This window comes from Mustela lutreola, chromosome 9, assembly GCF_030435805.1.
Source record: "Mustela lutreola isolate mMusLut2 chromosome 9, mMusLut2.pri, whole genome shotgun sequence".
Taxonomy (NCBI): Eukaryota; Metazoa; Chordata; class Mammalia; order Carnivora; family Mustelidae; genus Mustela; species Mustela lutreola.
Genome location: NC_081298.1, coordinates 120903031 through 120923949, shown reverse-complemented (window position 1 = coordinate 120923949; position 20919 = coordinate 120903031). Strand labels below are relative to the sequence as shown.

General features: G+C 46.7%; 1 protein-coding gene across 2 annotated transcripts in view; it reads right to left on the bottom strand.

The window, feature by feature from the left end:
- The window catches only part of XDH (xanthine dehydrogenase), a 61890-nt gene that overhangs the window by 17491 nt on the left and 23480 nt on the right, over positions 1-20919 (bottom strand). For both annotated transcript variants that reach the window (XM_059188692.1, XM_059188693.1), the window contains exons 12-24: positions 19966-20059; positions 18459-18568; positions 16189-16373; positions 14725-14899; positions 12908-12991; positions 11312-11481; positions 7131-7254; positions 4923-5042; positions 4150-4246; positions 3240-3364; positions 2761-2894; positions 2263-2350; positions 995-1081 (exon numbers count right to left, since the gene is read on the bottom strand). In XM_059188692.1, coding sequence (XP_059044675.1) covers positions 995-1081; positions 2263-2350; positions 2761-2894; positions 3240-3364; positions 4150-4246; positions 4923-5042; positions 7131-7254; positions 11312-11481; positions 12908-12991; positions 14725-14899; positions 16189-16373; positions 18459-18568; positions 19966-20059 — 1593 coding nt within the window. The remainder of the gene's footprint in view (positions 1-994; positions 1082-2262; positions 2351-2760; positions 2895-3239; positions 3365-4149; positions 4247-4922; positions 5043-7130; positions 7255-11311; positions 11482-12907; positions 12992-14724; positions 14900-16188; positions 16374-18458; positions 18569-19965; positions 20060-20919) is intronic.

Here is a 20919-nt window from a genome sequence, read left to right as displayed (position 1 = left end):
AGAGCAATCTATACTTTTAATGCTATTCTGATCAAAATTCCACCGGTATTCTTCAAAGAGCTGGAGCAAATAATCCAAAAATTTTTATGGAATCAGAAGAGACCCCAAATCGCTAGGGAAATGTTGAAAAACAAAACTAAAACTGGGGGCATCACGTTACCTGATTTCAAGCTTTACTACAAAACTGTGATCACCAAGACAGTATGGTACTGGCATAAAAACAGACACATATATCAGTGGAGTGGAACAGAGTAGATAGTCCAGATATGGACCCTCAACTCTATGTTCAAATAATCTTCGACAAAACAGGAAAAAATATACGGTGGAAAAAAGACAATCTCTTCAATAAATGGTGCTGGGAAAACTGGGCAGCTATATGTAGAAGAATGAAACTCTACCATTCTCTGAACTATATACTTTAAATGAGTGAATTTTATAGTATGTAAACTATACTTCAATGAAACGGTTACTAAAAAAAAAAGAAGAAATTCAATTCATTCTTTAAAATTCAAGCATCACAAAAATGTGTTATATAGGAAATGACAGTGAGTGCCCCCCTTGTCCCAACCAATCACTGTTTAGTGTATATTCTTTTGGGATTTTCCATGCATATCATTATATCTATTATATATACATATATATGTATATGTATATATATATATGTGTGTGTGTATATTATAAAGGCATACATTAATTTTACATACATATACATGCAATGTCACTAAACCATACATCTAGTTTTGTAACTAACTTTGCTTGCTTGGCAAAGTATCTGGAAAAAGCAGGAAGGGTTTCCAATCAGGAAGGTAATATGATTATTTTGTGCTTTGGAGATGAGCGAAGAGTAGGGAACCCAAGGATGCAGACCGTGGGGAGGTTACCACCATAGTAACAGGCAGGAACTGAGGAGGCCCATGCCAGGGTGGCCGTGGGGCTTGCCCTTGACCCCCCAGTCACCCCCCACCCCCAGGATACAGGGGTACCTTGCACTTACGCTCTGGGAGAGATCCATGGTGTTCCCTGCATTGCTGTAGTGCTCCACCTTCAAAGCCACCACCTTCCCGTTCTTCATGAAGCCGACCTGATGAGGAGAGGGAGTTCTCACCAGGGCTCTTCCTCTGCTAACCCGAGTCATCCCCTCCCACCTAGGCTACCTGAAGGGAAGTGGACAGAACAAGACATCACACCTTGAAAATGAGGTCACCAGAGCTTAACAGGTGAAGCAGAGAGGAACTAACTTCTTTCCGGTGACTTCCATGTTCCTCAACCCTGCAAACATCTTCTCCCCACACCCCTCCCTCCTCCTACCTACTCCTGGCTTCCAGTTGTGTGAGAGGGAGTGAGGAGGCAGAGAAGGGAGTGCCGGGCAGAAAAACTGAGGAAGATACTGGAGACGTCCCTTACAGCAGACACCATGTTACGTCCCCTACAAGCAGGAGTGTGCTTTCACATCCTTGACCTTATGTAGCCATCCATAACTGAGGAACTGGGATTCAGAAGACCAAGTTTCTTTCTTTGGTTACAAAGAAAGTAACCAAAGAAAATAACCAAGTTATTTTCTTTGGGCCCACAAGAATTTGGGAATAAGGGAAAGAGGATCCTTTTGGGGGAACTCAATCGTGAAACAAAAATCAGAAGAGGTCAGGAGATGTACAAAGCCAGCTCATGGAGAGAAGGGCTCCCAGATGGGATCTGGCAGGGTATACTCGTATTTAGGGGGACAGGATGGTTATTCACAGGGACCCAGAAAAGGGGTGGTCTCACAGAAGAAGTGGCAGTGACCAATCATACACAGTCTGATGGGGCAGGTGCCCACCCTAACAACTGGGGCCTGTCCAGGCCCTGGGCAGTTTCCTTTCTCATTGTAAATTACTAAGCTCTAAACAGCCATTCTGGTCTTCACCCCAGACAGTGAACGCATGAACATTAGGACATTCTGCAGGACAGATTTACCCTGGGGCTGCTGAAAAGTCATGCCACTCAGCCTGAGTGGACAAAGATCAGATATAGACCAGAGCAAACTTGCAAAAGGCATAAACACCATGCTGGGACATCACTTGGGAGGTGGCCGGCCAGCATCACCCCTCTATGTTACTGTTGGCCAATTTGAATTTTTCTCATGGCTATTTCTTCTTCGAACTTCTACAGGTACTCATGAAAAATGTTCAGAGTACATCCTTGGATTCCTGGATCTTCATCCCCAGCTTTCCCAATGAGAAGCACTGTCTCTCCCATCCCGGAATAGCCCCCAACATCTGGAACCTTGTATTTGGCCAAGAAGGGATGTCTGCCACCAGTTATCAGCATGTCCTCATCGCGATCCAGCATGCAGCGTACAGGGCGGCCAGTCCTGAGGGAGGCATCAGAGGCTTAGAACCCTGGGGTCCTCCACAACGGCCCATTCCTGTCAGTCCCAGGGATAAAAACAGCACAGGACACTCCTCTTTCCACCAGGACAGGGAGACCTGTGCTGGGCTGCCTCACTGTCTAACTATCTATGCACTGTGCTGGACAAGGCAGGGAATAGAGGATGTAGCGTGGCCCTCAAAGCCAAGCAGGGGAGACAAGACATGAATCCATGTGTGGAACACAGAGAAACAGGTGGTATTACCCTCATCTCAATGCCCAAGAATTCTAAAAACAGAAGGCTGGGAAAAGTCAAAGCAAGGGGAATCTACTTCTAAAAGGGGAAGATCTAGAAAGCCTTCCTGGCAGAAGCAGCCTTGTTCTCCTTCCCAGGAGCTGGCAGGGAGGACTCACTTGTATGCAGCCAGGGCCACTGCTGTGGACACCACAGTGCTCCGTGTCTCTTTCCCTCCAAAGCCCCCTCCGATTCTCTTCACTCGGACCAAAATCCGGTTTGCTGGAACCCCCAGCATATTTGCAACAAAGCTCTATGGACAAAAAAAAAAAAAAAAAAAAAAAAAATTACTTGCACTTGAATGTATCATCTGGACTTCCTTCAAGCCTGAACTAGAGCCTGCCCAACATCCATGAGCCTAATTACTGCTGTGACTGTGGAGACATTCCTTGATTTTGGAAGCCCCCTGTCCCCCACCTACCCAGGCAGCCCTTAAGCTGGCAGTGCTGGGGTCCAGCACTCCAGACCTTCAAATCCCCTTCTGGACCAGCCCAGATCTCCTTTTCCCATGTCCCACACAGCCACACTTGGTCTGCCTGACACTCCCCAGCTTCCTCCCTGGGTCCCGGAGCTAACCCACAGGATGCCTGATGCCTACCTGGGTCTTCATGGTGTTCTGTGTAGATACAAAAAGCTCCATCTCCCCCTGCTCGCCTTTCGGGACAGCGATGGTACACTGAGTCTCCAGGTAGAAGTGCTCTTGGCCACCAATGTACACCTCACCTAGGAGAGCAACAAGACCCCCACAGTGACCCCGACTTCACTTAGGAGAGTACACATGCCCTGGGCCCTGGGCAGGAACTAACTGCTCACAGATAACCTCCAGGTTCCCAGCATGGGTGGAAAGTGGCTCAAAATCTTAGCCATCTGGGAGCCGAATCCCCAACCCCCAAAAAGAAACCAGAATGATACCTAATGCAATGGGTATGTTAAACTAGTATTGTAAAATTTTGGAAAAGTTAAAGAAGGAATTAACAGATGTGAATGCAAAGCCGAAAGTGAGAACATCTTCTGAAACCGAAGGAATCCGGCCAGCTGGAGAGCCAGCTCGCCAGTGACTTAGTGCATGAGGGACAGTGTAGGTGACAACTCCAAAAGGAGTCTGGTCAGCATCCCTGCACCACGTGGGAGCTGTGGGGGGGTGGGTGAGGAGGAGAGGAGCCGGAGCACCCTGGCTGTGGATGGGTGAGGACTGACTGTGGGCCCACAGATGGGAGCCAGGATCTGTGGCTGCTACCTTCCCTGCAGTCTTCCCAATTCGACACACCCCCACCCCCCAGCTCCCTAGAATCACTTAGGTCTAATCTAGCCTCAAGACAGAAGGGCAGAGATGAAGATGACAGGCGTCTTTCCCTGCCAATTGTCTATTATTTGGTTACAAATGTCAGGAGGACTCTTCTGGTAAAAATTCACTACCCTGCTCCAGGACCCAAGGTCCAGCCCTTGAATTTAATTCATACACCAGGGCCAGCCCGTGCCCGGGACCCCATGGTAGGTACCAGCTGTACCTGAAACAACATTGTCTGCTTCCGAAAATCCCTTCGTGAGGTCTCCTTTCCCCATCTTCAGCTCAGACCCATAAAAGGAGTTGTGTTTTATAGCATCCTGAGGACCAGAAAGAAGCTTCAGTGACTGGACTTTCCGAGAAGGCAGGTCCAGGAAGAGAAGCTGCTGGAACTCCCTCTCTCTTCTCACAAAGACATCTCTACAAACGTCTTACACAGACGTAAAGTAAGCTTGCCTGTGACCTGGGGGCTTGCATTCCTCTGTTTTCTCAGAGACTGGGGGACAAACTTGGATCTTGAGGAAAAGTAGGGTCCCTCAGGGAACCAATGGGAGCTGGTAATGAGAAGGAGGAACCTCATTTGGCCCCTGGTGAACTGAGTCTGAGACCATGATGGGGAAGGTGTTAGAAGATCACACAATCCCAGGACTGGAAATCATTTAAAAATCCTCCCCAGGGTGCCTGGGTGGCTCAGTTGATTAAGCAACTGCCTTTGGCTCAGGTCACGATCCTGAAGTCCCAGGATCAAGTCCCACATCAGGTTCCCTGCTCAGCGGGGAGTGTGCTTCTCCCTCTGAATTCTCACCTCTCATGCTCTCTCTTTCTCATTCTCTTTCTCTCTCTCTCTCAAATAAATAAAATATTTTTTAAAAAACTAAAAATAAATAAACAAATAATTAAAAATTAAAAAATAAAAATCCTCCCCAGAGGATCCCAGTGAAATTTCCTCCAGGGGCAAGGAGTTCACCCTTTTCCATGCCACCCTTTCTCAGTTACCTCAATTGTGATAATGGCTGGAAGTTCTTCATAGGTGATTTTCACCCCTAGAGCAGCTCTCTGTGCATGTTCTGGGGTGTCGGTGACCACAGCACCAATGATATGCCCAACACAAGTCACCTGGGAACAGAGCCAGACCATTAAAGGATATCACATCTGCCTCATAAAACAAGTTATTTTGGATTGCTCAAAAGGTAAAGCAAGTCTTTGCCCCCACAGTTTCCTTAAGGTACATTTTAGGAATGCCCTGGGGTCTTTTCATGCCTTTGTCAACTGGTATGTTAAACTAGTATTGTAAAATACTAATTATTTAAATACTTAATTATTTTTTGGTTTATGTTTTGGGGGATGTTGGAAGAATATTACTTGTGAAGAAATGAAATCATTAAGTAATGAGAAAATGACAATCCTTATTCTATAAGGATCTAACAAAAAAACAGGTTATGGGTCTATGTGGGATTATGTGCTTCTTCATAAGTGTTTAGAATCAGTGGAACTGGAATAGGACTTGGAGATCACTAGTGTCAGGTGGGCACACTCACTTCATCTCAAAGACCAATCCTGATGATTTACTACTGGCAGTTTGCTGAGAAGTTGCCTGGGATAGAATGTGGCAATTGATTACTCATGTCTGCCATGAGCAGCACAATGGGCGGTATGGCAGCACAAAGTCTCTCTGTTGACTCAGATCCATTCCAACACCCTTGTTCTTCAGGTGAAAATATGCAGACACAGAAGGCAAGGCACATTCATTGCTACAACACGATTAAATCTTAGCACTGACTTCCAGTTTCATTTTCTTCTGCCACTTCACTCCCTTTTATCTTGTTTTCAGATTTACATCCAGAAGTTTCTCAAAGGCAGCAATCATGTCTTATACTTCATCTAGATGCCCAGAACCAGTAGTTCCCAAATGCTGGTTCTTTGACTACTGGTTCTTTGATTGGATGACCCATAACCTGTTTTTTTGTTAGATTTATAGAATAAGGATTGTCATTTTCTCATTACTTAATGATTTCATTTATTCACATGTAATCTTCCAACATCCCCCAAAACATAAACCAAAAATAAAATATAATATAAAATAAAATAAAATTGTCCAAGACATCACTTTGGAATATGAGGTTTCTGACACTGGAAACCCATACTATATCTAATCATCATTTCTTGAGGACCCAGTTAAGTTGTTGACTTAATTGATTAGTGCTCTGGTGGTTATACCTGGCTGATTCTCACTAGCCATTATGCTAGCAGGGGTCTTAGAGGTTCTTGAAGATTGTCAAAGTAATTTGTTCTTCTGTCAAATGGAGTCCTCGTGTCTCATGGTGGTAGCTATGGTTGCTCTTCTTCACTTGTACATTAATACAAGTGAAGTGTATTACTTGTGTATTACAAAGTGAATTTGACCCTCAGCCATAGCTCACTCATCTCCAATTTGCATTTGATCTGTATTGGAATTGTAAAGTGACTGAGAACTATTCTAAAAGTATATTTTTGGGGCACCTGGGTGGCTCAGAGGGTTAAGCCTCTGCCTTCAGCTCAGGTCATGATCTCAGGGTCCTGGGATGGAGCCCCACATTGGGATCTCTGTTGAGCAGGAAGCCTGCTTCCCCCTTCCTCTCTGCATACCTCTCTGCCTACTTGTGATCTCGATCTCTCTCTCTCTCTATCAAATAAATAAATAAAATCTTTTTTTAAAAAGTATATGGATTTTTGTAGCCACCTTCTTGAATGTTTGGAAAGTGTGTGTGCATATAACTCCATATGTCAGTAGATGAATTTTCATAGAAGTGAATTATCAATACACATAGCAATGGTATTGTGATTTCTACTCTGGTTAGCTTGTTTGCCATATTTTTATTTTCTTTAATAAAGGAACTTAACATTATACCCTTAAGAACATAACTGGTAGTTCAAAAACAATCACCAGTCTTGTTTAACTGTCCCTTTGGTAGGGAGCCATCCTACTGTGTGCAATTAGCAACCCTCAGTTAAAAAAACAAGTAAACACTAAGCAAAAGTTTAAAGTGCCCCCAAACAGACTCTGTCTCCTTACTGGTTGTTCTGCACTCTGGTCAGTTGCGTGATGGCCACAGTAGGTGAAAATATGGAGTCTTTTCAAGTTTAGGGATCTGGAGGCATGAGCATAAATTAAAGCTCAAGCATTCATTCCATTAACTTCACGTCTAAAAGAAATCCAAGACCTACCTCATCCTTTGCAAAGACCATTTCATCATTAAAAATTCCTGTTTTATTACTCCCAGGAACATCGTCGGCAGAGATAAAGCAGACGAACCCTGGCACCTTCTGAGCTTCTGAAATATCTATGGACCTGCAAGAATGAGCACAGTGAGGGCTGCAGGCAGGAAACCAGAGCAGAAGACCCACCACCCCACTCTGTCCTCTGACATTCCTCCCTTCTCCACCTCCTTGTCTATTCTAGTCTATCCTAGCCTATATTCTATATCCTATCTTATCCTATCCTATTCTACTCTGCAAAAACTGATTGAATGTCTAACCTATGAAGGCCACCATGCTGAGTGCTGTGGGGGACAGAAGATGAGCAGGACTGCCCACCCCCATGGACCTTCTACTAGAGAACCAAATCGTAGTGAGTAGTATTGACTTTTAAAAAAATTTTTTAATTAATATATAATGTATTATTTGCTTCAGGGCTACAGGTCTGTGAATCACCAGTCTTACACAATTCACAGCACTCACCATAGCACATACCCTCCCCAGTGTCCTTACCCAGCCACCCTATTCATCCCCCCACCACCAGCAGTGCTTAGTTTGTTTCCTGAGATTAAAAGTTTCTCATGGTTTCTCTCCCTCCCTGGTCCCATCTTGTTTCATTTTTCCTCCCTTCCCCCGACAAACCCCCGCCCTGCCTCTCAAATTCCTCGTATCAGTGAGATCATATGATAATTGTCTTCTTCTGATTGACTTATTTCACTCATCATAATACCCTCTAGTTCCATCCATGTCATTGCAAATGACAAGATTTCGTGGGGTTTTTAATGGCTGCATAATATTTCATTGTATATACATACCACATCTTCTTATCCATTCATCTGTTGATGGACATCTAGGTTCTTTCCATAGTTTGGCTATTGTGGACACTGAGAAGCACTGAGTGGCTCTTAAAAGCTCAGGCTCAAACCCACATCACAGCTAATTTCCACACAGACTCAGCACATTGGGGTGCTTGCTGTACCACAAACCGAATGGCCCTGAATATCGTCACATGGCCAGCTTTCTCTCCCCACCTTCATGGAGCTATCCCAGAATGGTGGGACACCCTGAGCCCCCAACAGGTATCCCAGGGAGAATGTCTGGAGACTATCACTTATAACAGTCTCAACCATGTACAGCTCACTCTGGCCCAGGCCCCCTTGGGGGAAATTGCCCTGAGGCACCTCAGAAAAGTATGGAAACTATTCTGAGTACCAACCAACTTCCAAAGAGGCAATCCACATCAGAACCTCCCAAAAATCATTGTCATTATTCCTAGGTTACATTTGGGGAAACTCAGTGTCAGAGAATTGAGTGGCTGGTCCAAAGTCACCCAGCCAGAGAGCAGCACTGCTGGGGTGAGGGGAGAGATTAGGTTGTGAGAAGCCCAAGCCAGGTCCACTTCCACTGTACCTCCCTGCCTTCCCCATGAAGGCAGCCCAGAAAGCCTGGGCCTTTGCAGTTACTATAGAATCCCCTATCCTCCTACTACAATCACTCACATGTTGCTCGGATAGAGCCAAGTTCTCTGAATGTAGCTACAATGTGGGTCACGGTCAATGCACTCAGTATGCACTCAAGACATGGGCAGAAAATATGAACAGACACTTCTCCCAAGAAGACATACAAATGGGTAGCAGACACATGAAAAATGTTCATCATCACTAGCCATCAGGGAGATTCAAATCAAATCCTCAAGAAATTAAAAATATGACCCTGCAATTGCACTCCTGGGTATTTACCCCAAGGATACAGATGTCGTGAAAAGAAGGGCTATCTGTACCCCAATGTTTATAGCAGCAATGGCCACAGTTGCCAAACTATAGAAAGAACCAAGATGCCCTTCAACGGATGAATGGATAAGGAAGATGTGGTCCATATACACTATGGAGTATTATGCCTCCATCAGAAAGGATGAATACCCAACTTTTGTAGCAACATGGAAGGGACTGGAAGAAATTATGCTGAATGAAATAAGTCAAGCAGAGAGAGTCAATTATCATATGGTTTCACTTATTTGTGGAGTATAACAAGTAGCATGGAGGACAAGGGGAGTTAGAGAGGAGAAGGGAGTTGGGGTAAATTGGAAGGGGAGGTGAATCATGAGAGACTATGGACTCTGAAAAACAATCTGAGGGGTTTGAAGTGGCAGGGGGGTGGGAGGTTGGGGTACCAGGTGGTGGGTATTATAGAGGGCACGGATTGCATGGAGCACTGGGTGTGGTAAAAAAATAATGAATACTGTTTTTCTGAAAATAAATAAATTGGAAAAAAAAAACCATATTGAGATACCACCTTACACCAGTTAGAATGACCAAAACTAACAAGACAGTAAACAACATGTGTTGGAGAATGTGGAGAAAGGGGAACCCTCTTACACTGTTGGTGGGAATGCTAGTTGGTGCAGCCACTTTGGAAAACAGTGTGGAGATTCCTTAAGAAATTAAAAATAGAGCTTCCCTATGACTCTGCAATTGCACTACTGGGTATTTACCCCAAAGATGCAGATGCAGTGAAAAGAAGGGCCATCTGTACCCCAATGTTTATAGCCGCAATGGCCACAGTCGCCAAACTGTGGAAAGAGTCAAGATGCCCTTCAGTGGACAAATGGATAAGGAAGATGTGGTCCATATACGCTATGGAGTATTACACCTCCATCAGAAAGGATGAATACCCAACTTTTGTAGCAACATGGACGGGTCTGGAAGAGTTTATGCTGAGTGAAATAAGTCAGGCAGAGAGAGTCAATTATCATATGCTTTTGCTTATTTGTGGAGCCTAAGAAATAACACGGAGGACATGGGGAGATGGAGAGGAGAAGTGAGTTTGGGGAAATTGGAGGGGGAGATGAACCATGAGAGACTGGACTCTTAGAAACAAACTGAGGGTTTGGAGGGGAGGGGGGTAGGGCGTTGGATGAGCCTGGTGGTGGGTATTAAGGAGGGCACTGTGTGTGATGCATAAACACTGAATTCTGGAACACTGAAAAGAAATAAAAACAAAAAAAGACAAGGACAAAGGCAAACGAATTTACTCTAGAGCAAACAACCGTACCATCCTAAACAAACTTCTTTTTTTTTTTTTTTTTTGCCAGAGAGCTGGAGGGGTTTACATATCTGTTAGCTTTTATCTGTGTCCGTGTTACCTTTTCCCTGAGCCTGTCTCCAGGTGGCTGGGAGCAGCAGAGGAAAACCCAATGATGAGGAGACTGGGTCGCTAGTCCCTGCACCCAAGGAACACCCAAGGAGCACCCAAGGAGCAGCACCCAAGGAGGCTTTCCCTGCTCAGCAGGCTCTGCGTCTAATGCCCACCCACAAATCACAGTCAGCCTCTGGCCTGAACATCCAGAGCTCGTACACTGGTGGCCGAAGCTGCCTGGCTTCAAACTCTGGCTTTGCTGCCGACTCTGGCTTTGCCAGCTCTGGGATCTGAGACAAGTAACTGACCGTGCCTGTGTCTGTCTCCTCACCTGGAACATGGGGGTAACAGGACCTGCCGGGAGGGTTGCTGAGAGGAGTCAACGCGCCAATTTATGCAAAATGCTCTAAACCAAGCTGTCCTGATATTAAGTGCCGTATGAGCATTGGGAATTATTATTATGATTAGAGAGGTGGCCATTCTTGTCATCTGGGCTTTCCAAGTTCAACAAACAGGTATGAGTGACTCTTCTCTGCTAGGTCCTTTGCAGCCTCTATCACTGAGCTTCAGGAAAACATCCTGTGATGAATGGGGACACTGAGAGCTTAAGCATGACTGCCAAGCTCTCTATGGCAAAGCACTGGGGTGGGGACACAATCTCTAAGGCCATGCTCTTCCCCTAATACTGACTCAGGTGCTCCTGGAATTCTGCAATGAAATTTAGCCCAACAACAAAGTGCAGGTCTAACCTGTTGCTGTTAAATGCTCCTCGATGCTTTTCAAGCCACATGTAATCTAGTTCAGCATCCACGGCTTCCCTCCTTGGGCCCCTACCTACACGTCCAATGTCATCCCCTCACTCTCCCTGGCACGACTGAGCCCCTGACACCTCCAGCTCCTCCCCCAGCTGGTTTTAAGAGGAATTTCCATGTTCCTCTCCAGATGGGAAGGCTCTGGGGGAGCCTCCCAGGAGCCACACCCCACCCCACGCCATGGGGTATATTTCTTAGACTCACGTGATCTTGGCATGGGCCTTGGTGCTGGTGACCAGGCGGAGGGACAGCTCGTTCTCATAGCGGGGGATGTCGTCACAGTATACAGCCTCCCCGGAAGCCTGTATGGCCGCGGACAGGTGGGGCAGGGGCCGGCCCACCATGTCTTCCTCAGACTGACCCTCTGGCACCTCCTGGAACAACACGGTCACCAGTCAAGCTGAGCTGTGGAGGACACTGTTTCCCTAAGGGCCGAGGGAAGTGCGGAGAGCTTCAGGCCAAAGCAGACCTGAGGAGTGAGGATTGAGGAGGCAGGAGGGGCCCGGGAACAGAAAGGCAGATAAGAAGTTACTGAGAAGGGAGCTCATAGTATCACTCTAAGCAGGAACAAAAAATAAATAAAGAGGAAACTCTACGTCCATTCATTGTGGGGCGGGGGAGTAAAACAATTCTGCTATACGCATGCAATGGAAAAGTATGCAACTGTCAAGACAGACTTTTGAAGAATTTTAATGAGAAGGAAAGAATGCTCATGTGAAGTATTGAAATAGGACATAAAACATTGTGTGTGTGTATGATCATTTGAATTCTGTAGGAAAAATACATACATGTTATAAGCATAGTATATACATGAGAAAAAAATGAAGAGAAGTAAACAAAAATACAATGATTTTCTCATGGAGCTAGGATCTTGGGTGACTTTTGTTTTCTTCTTCATATCTTTCTGTTCTTTCCAAAATGTTCTAAAATGTATTTATAATAAAATTCTGGGTTTTGTGTTTTTCAAAGGAATAATAAAAATAATGGCTGATATTTTATTGAGTGTTTAATATAGGCCAGGAGCTATCTAAGTTATGTTCTTGTACTAAACCATTTAATACTCAGAGCCATCCTATGAAACAGATGCCAACATTATGCACACTTGTAGGTAGGCAGAGTTAACTTGCCCAAAAGGTACAGGGAAATGACCTGTCCCAGGTTACAGTTATAACATGGCAGAGTCTGGATTTAAATCTTGACAGTCAGACCCCAGAGTTCACACTTTGGACCACCATACTCTAGTGCAGGGGTCCATAAATCATGGCCTGTGAGTCAGATCTGGCTCAGTGGCTGCATTTATAAATAAAGCTTTATTGATACACACACACACATTCATTTATGTAATGTCTCTGGCTGCAACAAAGTTGAGAGACTGTATGGCCTACAAAATCCAAAATGTTTATAGGAAAAGCTGATCCTTTACCTACTGCTTCTCAAAAAGTTGCTGTTGATAGAAAGTTATTGTTTTGTTTTGTTTACATGGTCAGGAGAAATCCTGGCTTTGCACATCAGCTCTATGGAGGAACCAGAAAAGACAAAGTGGGAAAAAAAAAATTGTTTGTCTTTCCAGAGAGGTGAAGATAAGAGTAATGCCAAGAGAGAAATTTAAGTAGGGAAGGGGGAAAATAGCTTCACTGACATTAACACGATTCCCATTTTCTTCACTTTATATTTATGCAAAGCTTATGAGAAGTTTTGAGCGCCTGTATCCAATCCGAGTCGGACATTCGCCAATGGTTAGCGTCATCCGAAATGCCCTGCAAGGGCCTGTGATATTAACCATACATTACGTGTACTCACTTGGAAGAGCTGGACGTTGGCTGGAGGGTCTTTCTTAAAGAGTAAGGTGGCACTGGCGTCGGTAGGGTCCAGCTTTGCACAGTTCTGTGGAGACAAGATAACCACGGTGATCATGACTATTTCTATCATTGATCCCACTCTTGGTTGTCGCCAAGGGTAAAAGTAACAGCTGTTCTAGGGACGCCTGGGTGGCTCGATGGGTTAAAGCCTCTGCTTTCAGCTCAGGTCATGATTCCAGGGTCTTGAGATCGAGCCCCGTGTTGGGCTCTCTGCTCAGCAGGAAGCCTGCTTCCCCCTTCTCTCTGCCTCTCTCTGCCTACTTGTGATCTCTGTCGGTCAAATAAATAAATAAACCCTCTTTTAAAAAAAAAAAAAAAAGTTTCAGCTGTTCGCATCATCTCCTCATTTAGCATTCCTTCTAGATCTGGCTGGATCGATGTCAACATCAGCGTGAGGGCTCGAGAGCTCAGTCCTTCATAACAGCCTCAACTCCTCTCCCACCGCTGCAGCCTGCACAGTGAACGGTTTGTTCTTCCTGCAACACACCAAATGGTTTCCCTCCCTCCTGCATTTACGCACTCTGCTCTTTCTTCTCCAGCCCCGCTGGAAAAGGCTTCTTCCTCCTCATCTCTATGGGAAATATTTAATGATATGGGAAATGTGCACGATATCATCTCAACAGAATCGGGGGGGGGGGGCAAAAAACTCTCTATGCAGCCTGCCTGAACCTGTTTAGAAAAACGGTATGTTCCAGATCAAAAGCTAGGAAGATGGCGGGTCTATAGAGAGGTGGATGGAAGGAGAGAGAGGGAGAGGGAGGAAAGAGAATGACAGACAGACGGGCAGATAAATGGAGGAAGAACATCAGAGAAATAAGCAAAAATAGTAGCACTGGTTTTCTATAGGATCTGAGAGAAGAGTAATTTTAATTCTAAAAAACGTTAATTTTAAAAACTTTTTAAATTTAATTTCTTTAATTCAAAAAATGTTTTATTTTTTTCTTTTTAATTTTAATTTTTAACACGTTTCTGTGTTTTTTTAAGTTTTCCACATTAAGTTTATTGCTTTTATTAATCAGAAGAAAAGAAGTCTTATGAATGTTCTTCAGGGAAGGATTTCAGTCAGCTGTCCCCACATCTGTAGAGCCTTCTCTCCTTCATGCTCCCCACACCACCTTCTCAGTTGTCACTCTAGGCTGGCCTTTATTAACCAGGTTCTCTCCCACATGAGGCTATCCCTTGGTGCCTAGTGCAAGGCTATACTAAAAAGGTACAAAATAAACACTTAGTGAGCCCATGTGGGGGAGGTGGGCTCCTGCTCAGCCACACCCCGTCCAGAGCACACACCCTCACAGTGATGCCTGGCCCTGGCTGTGGCAGCCCCACCTCATAATCCCATTCCACAGTCTACCTTCTCCACTCACTCCACATTCCCATTCTAACTACAAAAACACAGTTGTGTCAGCTAGCCCCTGGAAGGATCATCTGGTCTACTCACCCCCTTTGTAGCTTTCCCATGGGCAAGTTCGAGAGACCTATTCAGGTTCTCAGGTGAGGTAATGACCTAGCCAGAACCAGAACCCATGTCACTGATGCCCAGCCCAGTGCTCTGCCTCTCAGCCACCCTGTGGGCTCACATCTCCATGTGGCTCCCTAGGCTATGCGTCCTTGGTCCTTTCTCTTCTTCCCTTGGACATCAAAAGGGAGAAGCAAATTTACCACCTGGTCCACAGGACTCCCTCATGCACACTGGCTTCTTACATCCTCAAACAAGAGTCCTGCAGGGAGTCTCTATCTTGTCCCCACCCCCACACTCACATTTTCCAAGTTTCCTTTGCCCAGTTTCTGAAGCACCGTCAGGTAGAACTTGAAGAAGAAGCTGAGGGTGAGGGTCCGCCGGAACTCCACCATGCCGCCCGGGGCATCAGGGGACAGGTGCAGCTCCTCCGCCAGGCCCGCACACACGTCCTGCAGCAGCTCCTCGTTCCAGAAACTGCCAGAGAGCAGATGGTGGGAAAGTGCCCCTGTCCAGCCCTCAGAATCATTCGTGTGGGGTGGTAGGTGCAGAGTGATGGTCATAGAAACCTTGGTTCCAAACTTGGCTCAGATACATATCGTTTTGTAACTTTAGGCAAGTTACTTGCCTGAGCCTCAGTGTCCTCATCTTTAAAAAGAGATACAATAAGAAAAAGGACACAAAAATCATAATAAAATCTATTGAGTCCTTATCATATGCACTAGGCAATGTCCTAAGTGCCTTATATGAAACATCATTTTTCATTTCAATTTAAAAGTATAGCAGGGAAAATGTCTATACTCATTTTACCCATGAGAAAACTGAGGCAATAGGAAGGGTAAGTAACTTGACTTCTACAACCCAGCTGGTAAGTGGCGGAGCCAGGAACTGGAACCAAGGAGCCAAACACCATCAGTAAGCTTTATTTATCCACATTGTATGGACTACAGAGGACCGTCCCAGTGAGGTGCTTGGGTCAGCTGCTCCCCTACCCTAGCTGCGGTCATAGCAGTAGCCAATCTAGTTCCGCAGCAGAAGTAATGGCCATAGAAACCATAGCAATAGTTGTGGAACTAATACTAGCAGAGGCAGACACGGTCATAGGAGTAGTGGAAGCAACAGTAATAGTACTAGCAAAAACAGAAGTAATAGTAGAACGAGCAGCAGTAGCAACAGTAGTAGCAGTACCAGCAGCAACACAGCAACAGCAGCAGCAATCCTACAATTAGCTGTAGCAGTAGTAATAGTCACGGTTGCAACCATAGTAGCAATGGCATTCATGGTAGCAGCCGCAGTCATACAATCAGTAGTAATACCAGGAGTAGCAGCAGTACTAGTAACACTGGCAGTACTGGTACCAGAAGTACTAGTAGTGGTTAGCCACAGTGGGAACGCTTGTCAGAGTAGTGATGGTAGTAGGAAGAGCAAGAGTCACAGCAGGAGTGCTAGTAAGAGTAGGAGCAGTAACCGGAGGAGTATCACTCGCTGTAGTAATTGTAGTAACAGTAGCACTACTGTTACTGGAGTAATAGCACTAGTAACCGTCGCTGTGGCTATAGTCATGACAGTAACAGTGGTCATAACAGTAGCAACGGCAGAGCAGCAATGGTAAGACCAGCGAGGCGACAATGATGCCATGAGGAACCATGCCACTAGGAGACGTGGTAACCATGGCAACAGCAGGCGCAGCACCGTGGTCACAACAACAGTGGGACTACTGGCCGTGGGAGCGGCGGTGGTGGTTTTCTTTGGCTGGTAGCTCTTACTTGTCCGTCTGCTTCCGTGTGGTCTTGAGGGCTGAGATGGTCCTGTCGGCCATTCCACCATAGCACAGGGCCAGCTCCTTCACCTGCGCGGTTCCCGGCTGGAACAGGACCCTCATGCCGCAGGTCACCTTGGCTATGTCATCTTCTCTCCGAGAGGCCTGCTTGAATGCTGAGAAATACTCACCCTAAAAGAGAACAGAAGGGCTCTTGCTGCCCACTTTGTTTGGTGGGGCCCGCAGAGGGTGAAGCTGGAGCACGGGGACACCGGGCCGGCTGAAGGGACAACACCATCGCAAACCCGCAACGGGCCGGTGCGAGGATTCAGATATCCAGGCAGAACTGACTCTCACATTCCCGGTAAGATTCCCAGAAGCTAGGGAGGGTTGGCATTTCTCCCTGGCAGTCAGGAAGATTGAAAGTCAAGGACAAAGGAGAACGGGGTGCTCTCAGTCAATAGCTGAGAAGAGGAAAGACATTTTCAGAGGGGGTCCTCAGAGACCTCCAGCATCCACACCTTCCCATCCTGGTGCCCAGCATCCGAGCCCACCCAGGCTCTATGGGGTGGCCCGACTGCCTCTAAAGCTGGTCCAGTGAGATGCCAGAGGGTGTCAGAAGCAGCCCTTAAGCGGGCCGCCTGCACACCTGCTCTCTCTAACTTGTGCCTCCCACGTCTATTGTCTACGGTTAGAAACCTTGCTTCCCGGAAGAATGATTCACACTAGAAAGCAGGAGCCACCTTGGTGCTTTGAAAATCTGTTTCCCTCTATGCTCAAGCCAGGCTCTCTCTTTCCAGATAGGAGGGGAGAATGAGTAACTTTCCAGGTAAGAACCATCTGATATCCAGCTCTTTGGGGGTCAAGTTCTGCTCAAGGTCTGAACTCACCACAAATTCCAATTAGCATGATAGGTAGAAGTTTAAGGGAAGGCTTATTAGAGAAAACACAATGAGGCCCATTGTGGAGGTCCAAAGTGGCCACAGGCTTCTGTTCCAAGAAACCTCAGGGACTCCTGCTGATCATAAAGCTAATCCAGATTCCTGATGTTGAACATGGCCCTGAGGCAGTGAGCCCAGAGCCTGAGCTTGGCTGTGGAACAGAGTTTCTAGCTGCTCACTTCCAGGACCGTACCAGTCCGTGGGGACATTTCCTCTGGGGTACCACGAAATGCCGGTGGCAGATTGGCAGCTGTTCTTTCTTGAGAAATCCTTCCTAATTCTGGGTATGAAGATCTCCTTTCTTTTATGAAATGTTTTTGTCGTCAATGTTCCTCTATAAAAATAAAAACTGGACAATGCTATGCCTGTTTCCTCCTTTTTCCCTAACTCATAATTAAGCAGAAGAAAAATGTCCTGGTCCGTAAAATACAAAACTTCTTGGAATCACTATTCAATGGTCTGTAGGGACAAGCTAGGAAGTCATGAAGAAACCACCTCAGGGATGAAATGGCTTTAATTTCATTAGCATTCTCATTAAAGAGGCCAAAGTTAGCAAGAGCAAACATGTCTTGGAACACTCGCTCAAGCACTAGCTGGGGTGAGACCCATGATGCTCTCCACGACGGCTGGGTTCCCGGTCTCGCACAGATCACTTTTTAGTGAGGCCCATTACGGAATGTGTGGCTACCAAGGGAGGAGAGAGCCACACCAGGTGAGGACACATGGCCCCCATGGAACAACACAGCAAGGCAGCCAGAAATGCCCAGACCTGCCTGAACAGGGCAGGGAAACTGCCCATGAAGCAGAAATCCACCAAGCCAAACCAGAGCAAAGTCAGTGAACACCTCATCAGCAAGTGAGGCCCTGACTCACAGGGAGCGTCTACACTCAGCATGCAAACCCGTCTCCTCCAACCGCCACAGCTGGATGTGTTTTTTGCGAAACCGTGTGGCTAGCTATTGCCTGCAGATCCCTACTGGCTCCCAGACATCTGCCTGGAACCTTATGAATTCTTGATTTCAATCTTCACAGTAACCTGCACACTGGGTAACACTGTGCCCATTTTACAGAAGAAGAAATTGAGGCTCAGAAAGCGGACTCGATTTGCTCAGGATCCCCTGGCCTAGCTGTTGGTTTCACAGTCCAGGGCATGCCCTCTGTCCCCTACCTTGAAACGCCTCATTGTGCAGAGAGAAATAGGGTTGGTCAGAGGCAATGTTCAGAGACCATGTCAAAGCTGAGTGATGCTAAGTTTGGTCCCCAAGGCCGACTCTGGTCTCCTTGTCTGGAGTCTAGCCAGGGTAAGGGTAATTCGGGATGCTCCTGAGCAGCTCACCTGCCTGCTGTAGGGGATCTCGATGGAAAGCAGGATCTCCTCCGGAGCGAGCAGGGTCTTCCTGTAGCTAGGGAAGAAGGTGTGGTCCATCCGAACCGTTCTCTTGGTGCCTGAAAGAAGGCCAGAGGCAAAGCGGAGAAAGTAGCGTGAGAAAGCAGAGAACGATCCACCAGTGACTCCCCACCCTGGTCTCTGGCACCCATGGTCAGGGGGATGGGGGTCACGGCCACAGCTGGGGCCAAGGTCTTCCATCTGAAATCCTAACTCAAGGATGTGCTGGTGTGTGTCTAATAAGGGATGGTGTATGGTCAGGGGCGGGGTGGGGCGGACTTGGGAGGATTTGCTAATTTCTACAGCATCCATACTCCTGCTGCTAGTTTCAAGCTATCAGGGTGACATCAGTGAACATGAAGTTGGAAAAAGGGTAGCAAAGAGTTGACCCAGAAGGCCTGCCATCCTCCGAAAGTCCTGCTTAAAAGGTTGGCCGGGGGCTGTCCTCTGTGAACTTGGATTTCAGCAGACTTCCCACCATTCTCTGGTGAGAATAACTCAGCCTGTCTAAACTGTTCGTACAAATAGTATGGTTTATGCCGAGCGGCTGCTTTTCTTGTGGGTGTCTGGGCTTTGGTTTGCGCCAGGCAGAGCTCCATGACCACCCCCAACAGAAGCCCTGGCTCTCGGTCTCCACAGGGCTACCCTGGCAGAGAGTACTACACAGGCATTATCTTGGTGCAACTTGTTGCTGAGGGAATGAAGGACATCCCGTATGACTCTCCCAGGAGAAGGCTCTGGAAGTCTGTGCCTAGTTTCCTCCAGATGGTACCCCATGGCCTTTTGTACTTTGCTGACTTTGCTTTGTATCCTCCCCCTTGTAAGTCATAGCCATGAGTATGACAATATGCTGAGTCCTGTGAGTCCTCCTTGACCTCCTGTGAGTCCTTCCTGAGCTCCTGTGAGTCACCAAAGCTGGCGGTGGTCTTGGGGACCCTCAGACAAGGGGTATATGGCAGCATACCATTATATCGCATTTCCAACCCACAGATAGAGCAGATGGAAAGAACCATAAGAGCATGGGCAATAGTGAAACAGATTCAAATAATTAGGAAGTGATGAATTTTGAGTATTTACTACCTTTCTTTTAATGTAATTTATTCTCTTGTAAGTTTAGATAATTCAATTTTTAACAGTGGCCATGTTTAACAAACACAGACTCCCTAAAACCATAGCTATGGGCTGCAGCAAGCCTGTGCCTCCCAGCTCCAACACACCATTAGATAAGTAAGGATCTGCACAACAGATCCTGTTGTGAATTCTTTATAAAGAAATGGTCCAGCTCTGCTGGTCCCCAACTGGGTCCATCTCCATTGCAGTTTCCAGGGATCCAAACCCTAGGACAGCAGGATCACTGAACTTTGGGCTGGCTCTGTTTCTCCAGAAAGTGACCTATCTTGTGAGACTTCTCCCCACCTGGCTCTCTGTTCCAACTTTGACATAACGTTGCTCTCACCTGTGGACACGATGGTCAGCTTGGCTCCACTGGCCATGAGCACAGGGTTGAGGTCAGAGATGGGGCTGGCAGTGATGATGTTCCCTCCAATGGACTAGAACAAGCAGAGAGTGTGTGAGAGCCCAGCCTCCCCAGGAAACCTTGCTCTCACTGCTGCCTCCCAACCACAGGACACATGGGGGACACCTGCTGAAGGCACAAGACCAGCCTCACTTGGACTTCTAGAACAATATGCAAAACTTGGGATCCCAACACTTGGGATTGGGTCTCAGCTCTGACATTTAGCAGACAGTCATGTGGGTCATCTTCTTTAAATTTGTTCAATTTCACCCAAATTTTTCTGAAAGAACTGAGGTTGTTTATTACACAGTGAAAGCAAAAGTCTCTGAGTTTCTGCCTCCTCATTCACAATCAGAGGTGGCAGGGGCTTGGGGTAGGAGGAGGAACTGGGAGTGGGCTGGTAGCTTCGGGTCGTGTTCTAACTGAGAACATCAACAACAAAATGGAATGGAAGGGGTGGCTTTCCGCCGTCGTGAGCCCCCAACGGCCCCGGGTGTGTGAACAGGGAACTTGGGACTGGTCTGAAGTCTGGCATGAACAGTCAACGGCTGGGCCTCTACCTTCCCCTCAGGGGGGTCTACCTCTCATTCTCCCCCAATTCTGAGAGGCAGTCCCCGTCCCGATTTGGTTTCTCCCTAACTTATCTCTAACCCATTTGCTGATAGCCTCGCCAAGTCCAAGAAGAGACACGCCAGCCTCAGGCGTCAAGACTGAGTCACCAGCACATGCTTCCCAGAGCAACCCACAGGCCTCCTTCCTCAGCAGAAGCTTCAGGCTCCCTCCCAGTCCCACTGAGTCAGAACCTCTGGGAGTGGAGCCTAGGAATCTGCATTTTAACAAGCACCCCAGCCAGTTCTAAGCACTGACAGCTGAGGCCTGCTGGGTCTTTAGCAG